This window comes from Antedon mediterranea, chromosome 6 (genome assembly GCF_964355755.1).
Source record: "Antedon mediterranea chromosome 6, ecAntMedi1.1, whole genome shotgun sequence".
NCBI classification, from domain to species: Eukaryota; Metazoa; Echinodermata; class Crinoidea; order Comatulida; family Antedonidae; genus Antedon; species Antedon mediterranea.
The window spans coordinates 26,438,884-26,457,067 of NC_092675.1; the positions used below are offsets into that span (position 1 = coordinate 26,438,884).

Consider the following 18,184-nt stretch of genomic DNA (forward strand, 5'->3'; position numbering starts at 1 on the left):
ATATGATAACATTGCAAATTTAATTAGGTCAATTAATGTTACTAATTAATTTATAACCAACGCTTCATCTTTTACCTATTATTACCTTATCATTCAAGCTGTTATTTCAACACCTTTGACATCACAATTTTATTAAATGTTCGAATAATAAAGTTATTGACTTGGGTATTAATTTCCTTTCCTATTCCAAATTCAATCTACTTTACATTTTACAGTCAACTTTAGTAATAAAATATATAATAGTAATAGGCATCCCAATGAAATTAAAACAGAACATTTTGGGAAATCAAATATGATTATGTAGTCGTTAATGTCAATAGTAATTTAAAATAGTATTTATTAATAATATTATTATGATGTTATTATTAATAATTTGTTTTTAAAATAATAATAATAATAATAATAATATTAATAAATTTTTGTCTTTTGTTTTATCTTTTAGAAAGGGAACACAGCACTGCATATTGCATCTTTAGCTGGACAGTTTGGAATTGTGAAAGTATTAGTCAACTACAGTGCTAATGTAAACATACAGTCACAGGTAAGCTTTCATTTTTAAAGACTAAAATATAATGGGTCAGACCTGACCTATTGAAGACCACTCAAAACTGAATTTCCAAGAGCCTATAAATGAGAAACTCATACTGTACTTTAAGCTTAAATGCTTGAAGCGTCTCTAGTATAAGCAGGGAGATGTGGTACAAGATAAGTAAACATTAATCGCCTTTTTATTTTATCTATTTTAGAATGGATTCACACCTCTGTATATGGCAGCTCAGGAGAACCATGTTGATGTTGTGCAGTTTCTCCTAAAAAACGGTGCCAACCAAAATTTAGCCACTGAGGTTAGTACACTCTTGATGTCAACTGCAATTGGCTACTAACTATACATTATGCGATAAATTGTTTTTCTTTTGTTTTTTTTTAACCAACTTGTGTTTTATAATTATCTTTTATTTCAGTTTGTAGGTTTTTAAATTATTATTAAAGCACATTTGTCTGTTTCAACGTGTGCTGAATATGCATAGTGACATTTAATTTATTCCCTCTCGCAAAACATCAGTGTGTTATCTGACAACATTGACTTTTACTTCACACAATGCATTTAATTGCAGAAGCCATTTGCTAACAAGGTTGAGAATGGTATATAGAACATACCTGGTAGAGGTTATAGAATATAGTTTACTCTCCCAAAACCTTTTCTTGCGCAACCAATCAGGGCTCATAAAATGAGATATGACGCATTCATAAGCATTCATGCGAATCAAAATACTCAGCAGATACGTTTTGAAAATGAAATTTGCAGCTATTCACTCTGTGTAGTGTACAGGTTAGCACAATTTTTTTCTCTTCAAACCGTTGTGATTCGTGCCAACAAATGTGCCTAGTGGAAATCACGCTTAAAGGTAAAAACACATTAGAATACCAGAATTCTGAAAAACCATATAATGCTGGATTTCCACTTTGCTTATTTATTCGCATGAATCAACTGCGTTGACTAAAGGCCGACTCGGACAGCGTCGTACGAGTCATTTCGTAGAGAGAAATTTAAACATGTTTAAAGCTCTTCCGATGACTTAAAAACTACATCCGACGCTATCTCAAGACGACTCGTCGTATGATGCTGTCTGAGTCGGCCTTAATGCGTATACATTCCAAACTACTAAATGTGATGTGAAAAAAAATCAGAACATGGGATTTTTGATTTACGCGAATATATTTGCCTAGTGGAAAACAAGCTTACGGTATTGGGAGAGTTAACTGTAGTAATAAGGAAAAGCAATCTGAACCCGGAAGAAAATAAGAACCCCGCCCACCGCACAACTGCCTTGTATTTATATGAAACTAGCTACTTGGAGGATATGACATCCTAGCTGTAGGTGAAGTATAAGAACAGCGACAATTGAGGATTGTATATGGATCAAAACCACCTTCCATATTATGATTTATAAGACGTTGAGCTATTATTCCATTTAGAACAGGTTTAATTAATGTATCAACATCTTAAACCCTCAAAACCATGCTAAATATGTTAAATAGCAATTATGCAGATGTAAAAAGTACAATAAACGCAGATAATAAGAAAGCTATCCTGATATTCTACTGAATATGTTATTCTCGTTTATCAGTTAATATTATCATTTTAATTTGTTCTGTATAGGATCTTTAGGTTTGCATCGGGGAATTAATTTTTCTCTGATTATTAAAATTATTTTTTTTAATGCTTAAATTACAATTACTGTACATTCACAAGGATGAAATTTAGAACAAACTCGCTATATATGATTGAATGCCATTTAAAATCAGAAATTAAATCTGCATTTTTTTAATCAACTTTATGGTGAGATTAAATAATGGTTATTGTTTTGTACTTTACAAAAACATAATAGGATTCAATATTATAAATGTATTTTAAGTTTGTTCTATGGAAAAAAATTACAATCCAGTCCAATGAAACTGAATGGTGGATCCCACTCATAAATGATATATAATGTATGTAATGTTAAACCTTCTTTTCTAAAATAATAAATTAATCTAACATAAAATATATTTCAATAACATTTTATTTGGACAAACATACAGTATAAAGTGGCGTTTCCACATTTTATTTGGAAAAACATATAAAGTGACTTGAGGATTGTATTTGGATAAATTATATATGCTTTTAATTAAACTAATTGATTTAGTTATTTAAGACAGCAAACTTGTTTGAAATCCCTACCAATATCTGTAATGCACTTGTCCAAATGCCTAATTTTCACCTCAATGCATTTGTTATGTATTCAAAAGCTTTATGCTAAGTATCACTTGCTTAAACAACATTTTTGACTGAAAATGTTAATATTCAACCCTTAGCACAAATAATATGGAGTTTTGAACCTGTTCACAATATGCAGTATACTCAAATTTTGATGGAACCCTTGCATGCATATTTGGTGCTAAAAACCTTATATTTATTTTTTATTATTTATTATATGCAATTTATTTTTAATAATTCGTTTCAGGTCAAATTTTTGTCAAGTTTTTTTGTTATTACTTCAGTAGTCCATAAATTAAACTTTTCTTAGATTTTTTTATTAGAGAGTTTTTGGTTGCATCTTATGGCAAATAAAGTGCAAATGGAATCATTTTTAACAGACATCTAAATTTGTTGACAGACCTTAATTGGCTAAACCTTCCAAGTTATAATGATCACTTATCAGGTGCTTCACTAATTATGCTACCAGGTCCAATCCAAAGCTCCATATTTTTTTAATATATTTGATCATATTGGCAGTAAATTTCATCAGTTAGTTTGCTACTTTAACAATTGGTATACAGATATTATTTGCCAAGCCGACTGACCCACAATTCAAGAAAACCTCTAGGGTTTGACTTTTTTTAGCACAAATAAAGCACATTTTACAAGGCATTGGTTATTTAAATTGCATGCATAAGTGATTTTTTGTATAGCTTTTATTAGAAAGGATGTTAGGATTTTGGCCCAGTATTAGAACTGACCCTGTATTTCAATTGATGCTGTTAAAAAAATGTTTTAAGCCTTTTTTTTTGGTTTAATTAAGAAAACATTATAAACAGATTTCATATCCTGTCTTTGTGGATCTGGGGGATGACGTTTCCTTCCCCCAAACAAAGGTTAAATTAAGAATAATTTAACATTTCATTAGCTTTCATCTGGGATTTTGAAAAAAAATCACAAAGACTTCCTTTTTTAGTAAAACTTCCATATACAAAATCAAGATCAGAAATCATAATGAGGCAATGCAAAATTCAAAGTTTCAAACTATAAATAATTATTTTATTGATAAATAATTGATATTTATCAATCTAATAATTTTGTTTTTAAACTTAGTAAATGCATGATTCTCAAGTACACTCTATTAGACCTGTAAATATATCCAAATGTTAACTTTGTGAAGTGTTATCCTATAGTCCACTTTTTAATAATCTTAGACATGTATTGTATTGCATTGAAATCTAAGATCTATCCCTTACAATAATTGGACTCAATATGGCGTCTCTATTTATAATGTCACCTAATAGTAGTAGCATTATTATATAGAAAAAAAATATGTTTATATATCTTATATAACTATATTGAGTGTAAATATTCTTTTGTGGGACAGTAAAATACTGTATCTAGCACTCCTGTATATAAATTTCACGTGCACTTTCTTTCGTTTACTCTACGCTCGCCTTTCTCTCTTCGGGGATATTCCGGATACGTTGTATGTATCCATTAGGATGGCTTTCGGCCGTTGGACGTGGCAACTCAGCAGGGCCATCATGTTATTGTGGCCTTGCTCTTGGAGTGTCAGCACTCCAAGCCCACGCCAATGCCGCAACCGCAACAACAGATCTCCCAGTCAGAATCGGAGGTGAGAGGTCGTATGCACGGACTGTTTTATTTTTGTGTCCATGTCGCACTATTGTTTTGCCTTATGTCTTCGCTTTGTATGCATGATAGCTGTAGTTTATAAATGTTTGTATCTCTGCAAATATAGATGTTTTGCCATAGTTTATCTGCTTACTACAATTAAATTTGTGGGGTACAATAACTATACATAAATAGTATTAAATATTATAACATTTTTTGGATGAAGAAAATCAATAATAAAGAAAAAAATAAGAGTATGTTGTATTAAATAAATTAATCATAAGCATGTTCTTATAAGATAAAAAATTCCATTTTCAAACTTCAAAGTTATCAGATACTTTGTTTTTGTAATTTTTTTCCAATTTAAATAGAGAATATATATTTGCATTTTTTTTTTCTTGCTTGTAGATCATAGCTGACCACATTAATAATCCCTTTATAAATATTGTTACTAGATTAATTATCAATTTCTATTAATCTCTTATTTTTCTATTCAAAATTAAGCAAAATTAAGAATTAGAAAGTTCTACCTCTGTCAATTGTAGTTTGTGTCCACATTACAAACTCATACTGTATTACCAGTATTTAAATATATGTTAGGTCATTATTTTTCTCTTGTCATTCTTTCTGTACGTATTGTTCAGAAATGCAATCTGTCTTCTTGTGCCTTTGTTTCATTAGTTGATGTTATTGTTATTGACATTTCGTCTGTCATTCTTGCGTATAAACGATGATTGAAGATGTGCATGTGTTATTATTTCTGTTATTTTTGCCTTGTTTTTGCTTCAAGTTCTCTGTTGTCATTTTGTAATAAATTGAAATAAAAGGTGAATTTGTTTAATAAGTACATCATCTGTTGACTCTGCCTACGCAATATTATGCAAAGTAAAGCTATCGTAGACAGAATATGTTGTGAGCGTTGTTTATTTTGTGGTTAAAACGATTGTTAAAATAACACTATTTGTTGTAGTGTAGTTGAAGTAAAGTGCATGTTTTGCGAAATAGCCAAAGATGCTATTCCTTTCACTGCTATCATTCCTTATGAATAAGCGACAAACTAAATTTTAGATTCAAACCAAAATGAATAATATAGTATTACATGACACATTATAGAAAGAATACGAAGCAATAATGGATAACAGCCATCCGCACATGCTCACAAATCAATTTTCATTGTAGTAGCTTTCATACTGTTATATTGGTTTGTTGTATTGGTGTTGACAGTCATTCATTACAACTTTGAAGTATACTTTCGTTTCCTTGTCCGTCATTAAATTTAGATTGAAGAATTTACACTTATTGGAAATGTTATGGATAATTACATAATACATGTTAATGAATATTGGTAATTCGCAAGGAAATGTGTTAATTTACGGGAAAAGTGCTTAATTATGCTTATAAGTTTAGTGTGCATAGCTGCTTTATTTTCACCATGTATTCTTTTTTTTTTAGCGGCTAAATACACAATGTTTTTTTATAAAATAAGGAAACATACATATTTGTTTCTATATATAATACTCTGAATGGAGAAAATTATTTCTCTAAAAATACTTTTTAAATCATATTTCCTTTTTGTAAGTAAACAAGAAGGAGGTAATGCAGATGTAATTCTGAGGAATGATATTTTAAAGACTTAATAGTTTAATCCATAATTTTTACTATATAATAATAAATTTGTTTTATTTAATAATATTTTTATCATTTCAATAATCTATAGCATCAATTAGAAACAGAAAATGTCTATTAAACTTTATATAAGTAAGCTTTATATAAAATAATTTTCCCCTTTTTCTAGGCAGACAGATTTATGGTAAATTTTTCTAATATGATAATAAAAAATAATATATGTTTGTACTGTCAGTGTCAGATATTACTATTTACTAAAACAGTATTCTTGTTGATACTTTCACTTGTGTCAAACTGAGATTTCAAAGGTTCAGATTTTGTAAATGATGTAAATTTCAATCCGACATCCAATCCTTAAAGCTTGAGTCGGTTCTCGTGAGATTCTTAAATGGCCGACAGGATCAGTTTCTACGAGAACGATAAATTTGAGTTGAAAACAAAATGGAATTGATTACTGATGATCAAGAGAGAAAAGTATTCTTAACATTTATGGGTTGGTAGTTGGAGGGTGGGGGAAGTAACCAAATTTATATAGCTCCGAGACCGAATATATTCCCCAACCAAATTCCTAAATCCTTTTCTACAAAACAAAGTACGATATATTTATTCTTATTTGTCTATGAACATTACCAGTATATTATTCAAAATATATGTTTCATCTATTTTTTTAAGGTCAAACAAATTTACCAAAACTGACACAAATATATTATCCATAAAGATTTCTTTCAAATGCTTTCTAAATCTTGTCATAGGGTTAGATCAGTTTCAAATGAAAGTCATATGAGAAGTTTAAAACTATCACGTAAAGCACGTTTTGATGACGCATACGTGAAAATGATATTTCTTGCTGCATGAACAAATGGTTACACATTTGCCGTATCCCCTCTGAGAACGTGTGCAGGAAATCAAAGGTCGTTACCCTAAATGTCTGATTTCCATTCTTTTCTATCAATTTAATTTGAAAATGGTTTAAGATTAAACAGACAAACAGTCCATGGACAGAGTAGTTCCAACATAGGCCTACATACCTAGATGTCTTAAAGATCGTAGTCCAATACTGTAATCATAAATTTTATAATTTTGATGATTTTAAACAACTAAATGTAAATCGCATGAATTTAAAATCTTAAAAAACATTATTGAAATTAACTAAATACATTATTTATAAACACTGAACTTAATGTAGATGTTTCATGCATTTCTCTATTGCTCTTAGCTAGACTTGATTTTTGCATATTTTTTTACCTTAATTGAAATTCAGTTTTAGCATTGTTTTTCAATATTTGTTCATTTATGTCAATTGTCATACTTATTATTAACAGAAAATGTCCTTAATAAGTAGTAAGCAAAGTAATGTTAAAAATCCACTATTATTGTAGTGCCCTTGACATAGATGAAACAATTACTTAAATTATTTTTCCATAAAAAATCTTAATGTAATCATGTTTCTATTTAAAACATGAATCATACTCATGCAACTCAAGATTAATAAATCAGTTTAATAATTTTTAAATTTAGAAGGTTAAAAGGAAACTATCATTAGATAACAATTGTTTATGTGAATCTTTTTTATCAAAATTTATGTCATAATTTCCGAATAAGATTTTGCAGTTTTCACAGTTCAGTATCGTTTACTTAAAACATAGCCAACTAGACAACAGTGGTAGTGAAATAGACATGTTAAGTCATTTTCATAACCCAAATTAATGTTATTATAGGTTATTCAAGATTTATGTTTACTAGATATTTTTTATTCAATAAAATGAACACATATAATTTTATGTGGAGAATTCAGTGGTTTATCCGAATATAGTATAGATTATTAAAAAAGTGTGTGTATTTGTACTATAGGTACTGAATGATTGAAGAGTATTTGATCAAGCAATGAAGTCTGTGTATATCTTTGTTTATGTCACGGTTATTTATTTGCTCATATATATTTATCAATTTCAGGATGGGTTTACCCCTCTTGCTGTAGCCCTTCAGCAGGGTCATGACAAAGTTGTTGCGGTACTACTTGAAAATGACCGGGCTGGTAAGACTCGTCTACCTGCTCTACACATCGCAGCCAGAAAGGATGATTCTAAAGCAGCTGCACTGCTTCTTCAAAACAAACATGACCCAGACGTGACATCAAAGGTATTATTTTACGATGATGCTAAAAAAAATAAAAAGGCAGCCTAAACAATTTTTCAGAGACAAACCTTTGGTCAGATGCGTTGTATTATAGTTGTCCCAACATTTTGATGGCGCTAGTAATTCTATTAAGCTCAGTCTACAGTATCAAACTACTGTAGTTTGACAAAAAAAGTTTGATGTGCCCAATATGGTAATGATATACCCAAATATGGTAGTGATATGACATCATCATGCCGATATATGGGCACATTAAATTTTGTTGTCACATTAGATAGTGTAGACAGAGTTTTAAACTAATGCTCCAGAAGCTATAGCAAAGCCACAGACTTGGTCAACATTCTAATTCTTAATATGCATTCCTAAAACCAGATATGACTTTAGTCTGGCGAGGATGTCCAATTTTATTGGGAGTGTGGTGTGATTTTATTTAAGATTTTCTAAACAACTTGCCCTAGTGAATTTGAGATTAATCCTATGCTATGATGATAGAAGAATTGGATTGGTAAAAAATGTAATCTATCCCCATCATCCTGGTAACAACTACTATAAAAGAAATGTTTGGTGACTCTCAGAACAGCATTTAATGTGTTTTAGATAATTACTGTACTCTGTTCCAGATATGAATTAACTTTTATAACACCTTTTATGTACTTGTTTTCAGAGTGGTTTCACGCCTCTACATATAGCCTCGCATTATGGACATGTCAATGTGGCAATACTGCTCATCCAAAAGGGCGCCACCATAGATTATGCGGCAAAGGTAAGTGTGATTTGGGTCAAACTTGTTTACGTCCCATCTTGTTATTTGCATTTGAACATTGAGTTATAATCTTTTGCATTAAAGTCTTGTTAGAAATGAAACGGTGTGGTTTGTGATGATAAGACCAAAAAAACTAGTGATGAAGTTTTACGATTTGAAAAATCAAATTCTATATGCAATTACTCTCTCTATTATTTACTTACCATTTATGCAACAGCACAAAATGTGACAAAATCGATTTATACACTATGGAAAAGATAGTATAATGTCATAATGTTTTATTTACAGAACAATATTACCCCCTTACACGTAGCATCAAAATGGGGGCGTGTCAACATGATAAATACCCTATTAGACCGTGGAGCGAAGATCGATGCCAAGACAAGGGTAAGACAAATATTATTAATTTGAAAAATTGGAATTAATAATACTTTGTATATTTATTTATTTTTTATTCAAAAACATTCCAACAGGAACAATGTTCCCACTTACAGGTGATGTTATATAAAAATAAAATATATATGTACTGTATATACTCAAAAGATTTAAAACACCCACCAGCCACAAGTTAACAGGAAACATAGCAATGTACACTGTGTTTAACATACTTAAAGAATCAGAAAACAAATCAACTTCAGGGCAATTAACAACAAAATCATTATACGAATTATGGAAGACAAACAAGAAATAAAACTATTTTTACATAAATATAAGATTATTTCTAATTTTTTTTAATTCAGTTCTATAATGTATTTGAAATGTAGGTTGATAATGATGTAAAAAAAAAATTAATAAAATTATGCATACAGTAATTAATTATAAAGGCGTAGCTCCCAACAAAACCGATTTTAATAAATAAATTAAGCCATTGGACTTTGTAGTAAATTGGACAGGAGACAAATTAATCCAACTGCCAGATAACTGCCATAAAGATTAATGTAGTCTATTATTGTCCAAGACAAGTTGTTAATGTATTGAATTTATTTGCAAAGTATAAGAGTAAAATACAAGACAACACTTTAACTGAAAACGGAATATTTAACTGTAATATTTTGAAATATCTTTTTAAAACAAACAAAATGAAAGAGTAAACAAGATGCATAAGTCTAAAAAAGTATTTAAATATTTACTGAAACTCTTGACAGCTATATACTGTAAAATTCATTGGAACTGAACTGTAAAAAAATTGCTTAATAATTAAAGAAGAGAAATCATATTGTAATCTAATCATAGGAATGTTATTAACTTCAAACAGAGAAAAAACTTACTAATTAAGCAACATATTGGTTGTAAAAAAGGATAGACGTGCAAGTTATAATTTGTCTGGCATCAAAATAATAGATGAGTTAGATAGAGTGGGAAGTCATGATTTGACATTTCAATCTTTATTTGATCATCATGATTGATGATGATACCTCATCTTTTTTCGACTTGTTTTTTTAGAAAGTAGATAAAAAGTATGGTGGCTTCATTGATGTTATACCATTCCTTTTAATTTATTGTTATACATTAGAAACCCCTATTAAAGGGAAACCAAACAAAAGTCCTCTATATAGTTGGCCATAAATAGTCATACTACTGTAAAAAATATGAACATTTTTCTCTGAAGATTAACTTAGAAACACGAATGTTTTATATGAATCTTACTATGTCATTGAATCATCTTCACCCTTGCATAGTACAGTCATTATGACTGCCTTAGTGTAATGATGTAATTGATGTTCAGCTGACTGTGCATGACTAGAATTCCTATGACTTCTTATATATTTACCATTTAACCATTCTGTAATTATGTCAACTTTATTGTTAATATATTTTTATGATGATATTTTTATTTCTTGAATGTGACGCAATTTTTACATCTTTTCTAGGATGGATTAACTCCATTGCATTGTGCCGCCAGAAGTGGCCATGACCAGTCTGTAGATCAACTGATTGAGCGTGGAGCTCCGGTCACAGCAAAGACAAAGGTAATTAGACTTATTTTATAACTTCGACTTTCTGCTGACTTGAAAAAATGCAGAGGATTTTCTCTGAAATCAAAACAGACACAAACGTGCCACATTCAAACAATCTTCTTTCAAGAAATATAGAAACAGTTTCTTAATACACACTCACAATCACCGTTCTGCTTTCAAAAGAAGACTTCAATATAATTAAGTCGGCATTCACAGCATTCCAACAATAACAATCACGTTTCAAATACAGTTTCAATCAAATGTACTTTGCATTATAATCAGTTTTTTGTTCGAACAAATTCTAAATCTTTTAAGTGAACATTTGCCATTTATTATTTGTCCTTTTTCTTTATAGAATGGCTTGGCCCCACTTCACATGGCAGCCCAAGGTGATCATGTGGACAGTGCTAGACTTCTCCTGTTCCACAAATCTCCTGTTGATGATGTCACAGTAGTGAGTAAACTTTTCTCGGTTTGATATGTTAACTTTGAAGATATTAATTATCAAATAGTGCCAGATATACATTGTAGGGACTTTTCAATCCAAGTTTGTTATAACCATAACAAATATTTCATTTACTGTAAGTATATTCTTCAATGTTTTGCTATCCATTGTTTTGGCAAAACACATTGACTTGCAAGAGTTGCAAGAGATTTTAAACAAATAGAAGCGCTTTTGTATACCAACAGAATGAAAATTGATTGCATTTGGTTTTTTTAAAAAGTTTTAGCTAGAAAAGCTGTCTTATTACCCTGACGCTCCATTATAGATACTTATAGAGAATAAATATGTTTTTTTTTTATTTCAGGATTACCTGACTCCACTGCATGTGGCTGCACATTGTGGACACCACAAAGTCGCTAAGCTACTCCTGGATAGAAAGGCTAACCCAGATGCCAGAGCATTGGTAAATTTTCATAATTTAAATATAAATTTAACCTTATATAACAAATATATACATTTTTTACTGTTCAATTTTGAAATAATAACAAAAAGAGAAACTTTCTAAACCATTAAAGTGATAATGAGAAAAAATTATTTTGATAATGCAAATGTATTTTTAGAATGATATATTTTGAATAATTTTTCAAAATGATACCAATATCTGTTTGCTGATGGAAAAAAGTCAATTTTAATCAGCTCTTCTATAAATCCACACGAATGAAGAATATTCATTATAAAGATATGTCTTAATTTCCCATGGGTTCTTCCAGTCAACTCCTCTTAAGTTTGTGCTGTTGAGCTGTTTGAAATTAACTTCATACATACAGTATGTGTCGTTAATTGACGATTAGGAATCTGAGCACTTTACTAAGAGAATAATTTACATTTTACATGCAGAATTCAGTCTACATTCAATTAAATCCTGGTCGACTATTATAATTAGGGAACACTCATTAATGGTTTAGTAGGCATTTGTTAATAACAAAGTCTTCTACACCACCACTGAATTTTAAACTCATAACCAAAATTTAAAAAAAATAAAAATTTAAAAAATAGATAAAAAATTAAATAGCATAAATCATAATAAACATTTTTAATAGCAAAATGCTGACAAACAAAACTGCGAGAAAAACACAACTTTAAATAAATAAACAGAAATAGTTTAATTAAGTAATTAAAAAGTCCAAAATAAATAAAACAAATTAGAAAAGGGATATACTGTATCTCAGTGATCTCAAACAACAGCAAGTCAATGACTATAGAACCGTCTTAAGAAGACAGTTATTTCATAATGAGCAAAAACACACCCATGTTTTACAAAAATCAATGAACTCACTACTGACAGCATTTTTATATTTTCAATTGATGATATACTTAGCTACTGTACTACTGTATTTATAACAAGAGTTTTCATACATACTTTTTTAACAAATGCTTAGTGTTTAATAATTATGAATTCAAATTTAATAAGATTTAATTCTCAAGACTAAAATTTAATATATTAGTAAATCTGAAATATGTAAATGTGAAGCTACCATAAGGTAATAAACACAGCAATTTAGCTCATTTTTCAACAAGAATTTTATGTACAAACTAATGATCGTTTCCTAATGATGACATCTTCGTATAATGACTGTGTTTATTCCTCCGCACATCGGTAATAAGTTTTTTCTTGTTTAATCTTCGTAGAATGGATTCACCCCATTGCACATTGCTTGTAAGAAGAATCGTATCAAGGTTATTGAACTTCTACTCAAGTATGGCGCCTCCATTCAGTCAACAACAGACGTGAGTTCATTACAAACATGTTAGCCAATGAGAATTTGTTGTTGATTAAGCAATGATAATGATTATGAGTTGAAGATGAAAATTGTGCTGAATGTGAAAGTGATGAAAACAAGTTTTCAATATTGGTAGTGATTGTTTTAGCTAGAAATGAAGAAGTTTAAAAAGGGGGTGGGGGTACGCTACTGCTATATCCCTCAAACCCTCACATCTAGCTTATTATTCTTCACATTTTGTGACTGTTGACCAATGTGATGTAGTTTGTGATCTTCATCTTATACAGAGCTTAACGGTATAAATTAGTTTGAAAGACATTATCTAAAATAACGTTAATGTTAATCTTTGAATACAAAAATGATCTGGAAAATAAGAAAAGTATGTTATCACTTCAGATACTAAAACTAAAATACTATAATAGCCCAGCGCTTTAACTATATGCAATACATACTAACTTCATCATCCTGGTTACTATATTTATGTAGTAGTCTGATATCATACTTGATAAAAGGACAAAGCTGTATAATTTCTTTGTCTTGCTTTTCAGTCTGGTCTAACTCCACTTCATGTAGCAGCCTTCATGGGAAATGTCGGAAACACTCTGTTCTTACTGAAGCACGGAGCCATAATTGATGAACCAAATGTGGTAAGTAACAAATGATGCCTTCTTAGTAATCAATTATTGCTATTTAGTGATGTTGACATACAGATTTTGATACTAAACATCGCTTTACATCTTGTTTAAATTTTTTCGTTGTAAATCGATATTTAAAAAATTACATTTATCTTTTATTAGTAAATTATTCAGTCCAGTTTTTGGGAGAATTTATTGAATTAATTAATTATTACAACCAATAATAATTATTATTTTCTAGGCCCTTTCTATAATGTTATTTACCATTGTTGTTAATAGCTTCTTGATAAAAATTGTAATGTCTTGTTTTGGAAAAGTTACTTAAGATTCAATCTTTATTAACATTTTTAGCGTGGAGAAACACCACTTCATCTTGCCGCTCGTGCTAACCAGATCGAAATCATGCGAATTCTCCTGAACAGTAAAGCTGTGGTCGACGCCAGAGCACATGAGAACCAGACACCCTTACACATCGCAGCTCGTCTGGGCAACGTGGAGGTTGTTACCCTCTTGCTAGAACAAGGGGCCAATCCAGATTCTCAAACAAAAGACTTGTACACAGCGCTGCATATTGCTGCACGGGAGGGCAAGAAGGACGTTGCTGCTGCTCTTTTAGAGCATGGCGCGTCCCTCTCAAAGAAAACTAAGGTCAGTTAATAATAATATTATAAATAAAATAATAAAGATTTTTTTGAGGGGGTTACAATACCACCCGATATCATTGAAAATGATCTGAAACTGAACTCATTTTGATTGAAAAGGAAATGTGATTTGAAGACATTAATATATGAACCATAATAGTAGTGCATTTGTTATTAGCAAATGGTGTCCCTTATATTATAGGTTCTTGGAGAAACTCATAGCTTATTGATACAAGTTTATTTATTGCTATTAAAACAATCAATAGTATTGTATAGAAGGCAACACTTTATCATTGAAGATGAAATAATTTATGGATTTATTAAATTCTATAGTATATTTGTATTCTCATATTTTTCAGAATTGGTTTTGTAATACATACATTATATCTTGTACTCTTTATATGGATTATATCTGATGATTTTAATTAACTTATATCATTTATTGATTTAATTTTTGTTTATGTAATTGATTTTGTCATTTTAATTTACAGAAAGAATTCACTCCATTGCATGTCGCTGCCAAATATGGTCGTTTGGGCGTCGCCTCTCTGCTGCTCAGACATTGTGCATCCCCTGATGCCAAAGCCCAGGTAAGTCACAACAAAAGCAACATTTAGTCACAGTGAAAGCAAGTTTCTGCATATGTTATGTGTGGCACTGGGACTACTTGTATAGTAGGTTTGATAGTGCAGGTGATCACAAATTTACAGTAGACAGTAGATAATGAGAGATCTAACTCCAATATGAAGAAAAAGTCTGTGGATATTATTCACATTCATTCAACTCACATAAATATTGAGAATTTAACTTAACTCAATAAATATTTAAGTATTTCTCTTAAATTGTATTCACTTATATAAGAGATTTTTCTTAATTTTAAGTGTTTCCCTTAACCTAAGTGTGAATGTTGAATACGGCCACTGGATCCTACCTTACTTGGTTACAGTGCTAATTGTCCCCACCTGTAGCAGGTAGACCAGTAGTAGTTGAGAGAATCTGAATGCTGGGCTTGGTCTTGGCAATCCAGAGTTCCAGGCTAACCTAATTTCTAAGAATTCTAAGAATCATGTTTTAACAGTTTGGTATCTAAACAAAATAACTAAGACTTTGATTTGTTTTCTTCTAGAATGACCTAACACCCCTCCATATTGCAGCCCACTATGACCATGTAGACGTTGCCATGTTGCTGTTAGACCAGAAAGCTTCACCAATCTCAGTTGCTAAGGTACTATGGAATATTGGTTAAGATACCTGATTATCATTGGCGATATATTTTAATTACAAAATCTAAGTCTAACAATTAAATTATGTATTTTAATGACATTGTTTTCAATGAATTTTAATCAAATGAGCAAATCATTTTCTAGTAATTCTGACAACATATTTTTTAGGGTGTGATTAAATTCTCAAGCTAAATTTCTAGAGAGATAATCGGTAAATTACATTAAAGGAAGCATCGTTTAGGATTCATTAATATTAATGAGGAAACTCATCTAATGCTAATTTAAATAACAATAGTCACTGCAAATAATTAACATCCATTCATTACATCTGCTGTTACTTCTTAGGAAGATCATTAACCTTAGAAATGTACTCTTTAAATGCATATATGGTGAATGTAAGTTTCGTTTTGTTTCTTTTCGCTTACAATTCTCAAATTTTGGACCAAAAAAAAGTTCATAGCATTTGAAATATTGAACATTCAATAGTACCATAACTATCACTTTTCCATTCATTAGAACAAATTCTGAATGGCATGTGATATTTATTGATGAATCAAGGATACACTAAAGTGTTATATGTGTTATAATGTGATTTACTCATTTGTTCTTTCTTTGTAGAATGGATTTACACCACTCCACATTGCAGCCAAAAAGAACCAGATTGAGATAGCAACAACGCTTCTGGAATACAATGCCGACCCTAATGCCGTCACCAAGCATGGAATCAGCCCAATCCATCTAGCAGCACAAGAAGGCCACACAGATATGTTAAGTCTGTTGCTAGAGAAAGGTGCTAGACCTGCTATTACAGCCAAGGTACAGTCTATTACATACATACTTACATATTTAAAATTTCTGGTTTTGGTGGAAACTTTACTATTGTATTGTGGGATCTTGATTTCATATCGTCTGTGTTGACAGCAGGCAGGAGTATGTGCGTAAAATGTTGTTATCCAAGGTTTTGTTTTTTTGTCATTTGTAAACAGTATCATTTAAATTCACATTGTGGTTATAGAAATGTGTACTTTCTTCTCCCTATAAATTCAGTATTATTATCCCCCCTTTTCTCTTCTCAAATCCTTAAGTTTATGTCCATTTTATTCATTATTTGTCTTTTGTAATATATGTTGCCATTAACATTTTGATTTGATTTTTGAAATAGAATGGTCTAACCCCCCTCCATTTGGCCGCACAAGAAGACAAAGTCAACTGTGCCTCCATCCTAGTCAAAAATGGTTCAGAGATTGATCCCAAGACGAAAGCAGGTTACACACCACTCCATGTTGCTTGTCACTATGGCAACATAAAGACCGCAACATTCCTTCTCCGTAAAGGTGCAGATATAAAATCAAAGACAAAGGTATGTTTAGAATGTTAGTTTACGATATCTTTCAATATTGTATTGCACCAGTTCAACAATAGATGAAAATTATAATTATTATGTTTTGTTTCTTCCCTCCAGCATGGCAACACTCCACTTCATCAAGCGGCACAGCAAGGTCATGTCGGGGTCATCAATCAGTTGTTGGAGAATGGAGCCGATCCAAATGAAACAGCGAATGTAAGCATTGCTAATAATAAATTTTGATTCATATAAATCAAGATTACTAGATCAGAGATTTATTTCTTTGTGTTTCAAGGATTCATTTTATAAAATGTTTTCATAGGTTTGGAAAATATGACATCTATTTGTTTTCCTAAATTAAAGTTTCCTCAACTATGGTAAACTGCTTAATTACAAGAAAATAATAATTTTTTTATCATTTACAGAATGGATACACACCATTAGGAGTTGCGAAACGATTAGGGTACATCTCTGTTATCAACACTCTAACCACTGTGACGACCCGTACAGAGACAACGACCATCACCACCACGGTATGTTGAAAGTAATGTTACACTTCGGTGTAAATTCAAATCAATTTAATTAATCAAACATTTAATGTTATATTTAATTTACCAAATCCTTTGTTTTAATTTGAGCAGACGACAGAGGAAAAGTTCAAAGTTCAATGTCCAGAAATAATGGTGGTAAACTTTATGTCAGAAGATGAAGATGAAGGTGAGAACTTTTGTTTTCTTTTGTTATGTGAATATATAAAATATAATATATGAAATATGATAAACGCTGAAGATGTCTTTTTATGACATTTATGCTTTTTAGAAAACTCATCTTTCTGTGTCAACCATCAATATTTTTTTCGGATGGAATGTATTTTAGCTTTTCATATATTTGCTGTAGGTGTTTTATATATACATACTGTATATTATTACATTGTGTACATTTGTGATTACATACACTACAATGCTAGTCACTTGCTAAAATTATAGAACTGTTGCATCATTGGTTTAAACAATGTTTCAACTCATACAAATGTGTGTTAAACAATTACATAGCTGATATCATTTACATATTATTAGTATTTTGTTAGGTCATTGCTGCTATTAGTTATTCTTGTTGCAATCTGTATATAGTTTGCTATTGATGTATGCCTCACTGTCACATATATTGTGATAATTTATTATTTATTTATTTTACTTTTTTTTATACCTTTATTTATTTTCAAATTATGTAAAAGAAAATATGATTGAATATCA

The 18,184-nt window shown here is 30.5% G+C and overlaps 1 protein-coding gene across 32 annotated transcripts in view; it reads left to right on the forward strand.

The window, feature by feature from the left end:
- LOC140052368 (uncharacterized) overlaps positions 1-18,184 on the forward strand; it is a 116,685-nt gene that overhangs the window by 50,566 nt on the left and 47,935 nt on the right. For 30 of the 32 annotated variants that reach the window (XM_072097916.1, XM_072097919.1, XM_072097936.1 and 27 more), the window contains 19 exons: positions 443-541; positions 747-845; positions 4,245-4,379; positions 7,958-8,143; positions 8,805-8,903; positions 9,192-9,290; positions 10,775-10,873; positions 11,217-11,315; positions 11,671-11,769; positions 12,996-13,094; positions 13,636-13,734; positions 14,074-14,370; positions 14,855-14,953; positions 15,490-15,588; positions 16,205-16,402; positions 16,749-16,946; positions 17,049-17,147; positions 17,357-17,464; positions 17,573-17,648. In XM_072097916.1, coding sequence (XP_071954017.1) covers positions 443-541; positions 747-845; positions 4,245-4,379; positions 7,958-8,143; positions 8,805-8,903; positions 9,192-9,290; positions 10,775-10,873; positions 11,217-11,315; positions 11,671-11,769; positions 12,996-13,094; positions 13,636-13,734; positions 14,074-14,370; positions 14,855-14,953; positions 15,490-15,588; positions 16,205-16,402; positions 16,749-16,946; positions 17,049-17,147; positions 17,357-17,464; positions 17,573-17,648 — 2,386 coding nt within the window. The remainder of the gene's footprint in view (positions 1-442; positions 542-746; positions 846-4,244; positions 4,380-7,957; positions 8,144-8,804; positions 8,904-9,191; positions 9,291-10,774; positions 10,874-11,216; positions 11,316-11,670; positions 11,770-12,995; positions 13,095-13,635; positions 13,735-14,073; positions 14,371-14,854; positions 14,954-15,489; positions 15,589-16,204; positions 16,403-16,748; positions 16,947-17,048; positions 17,148-17,356; positions 17,465-17,572; positions 17,649-18,184) is intronic. The other 2 variants (XM_072097931.1, XM_072097944.1) reach the window with 1 other exon arrangement.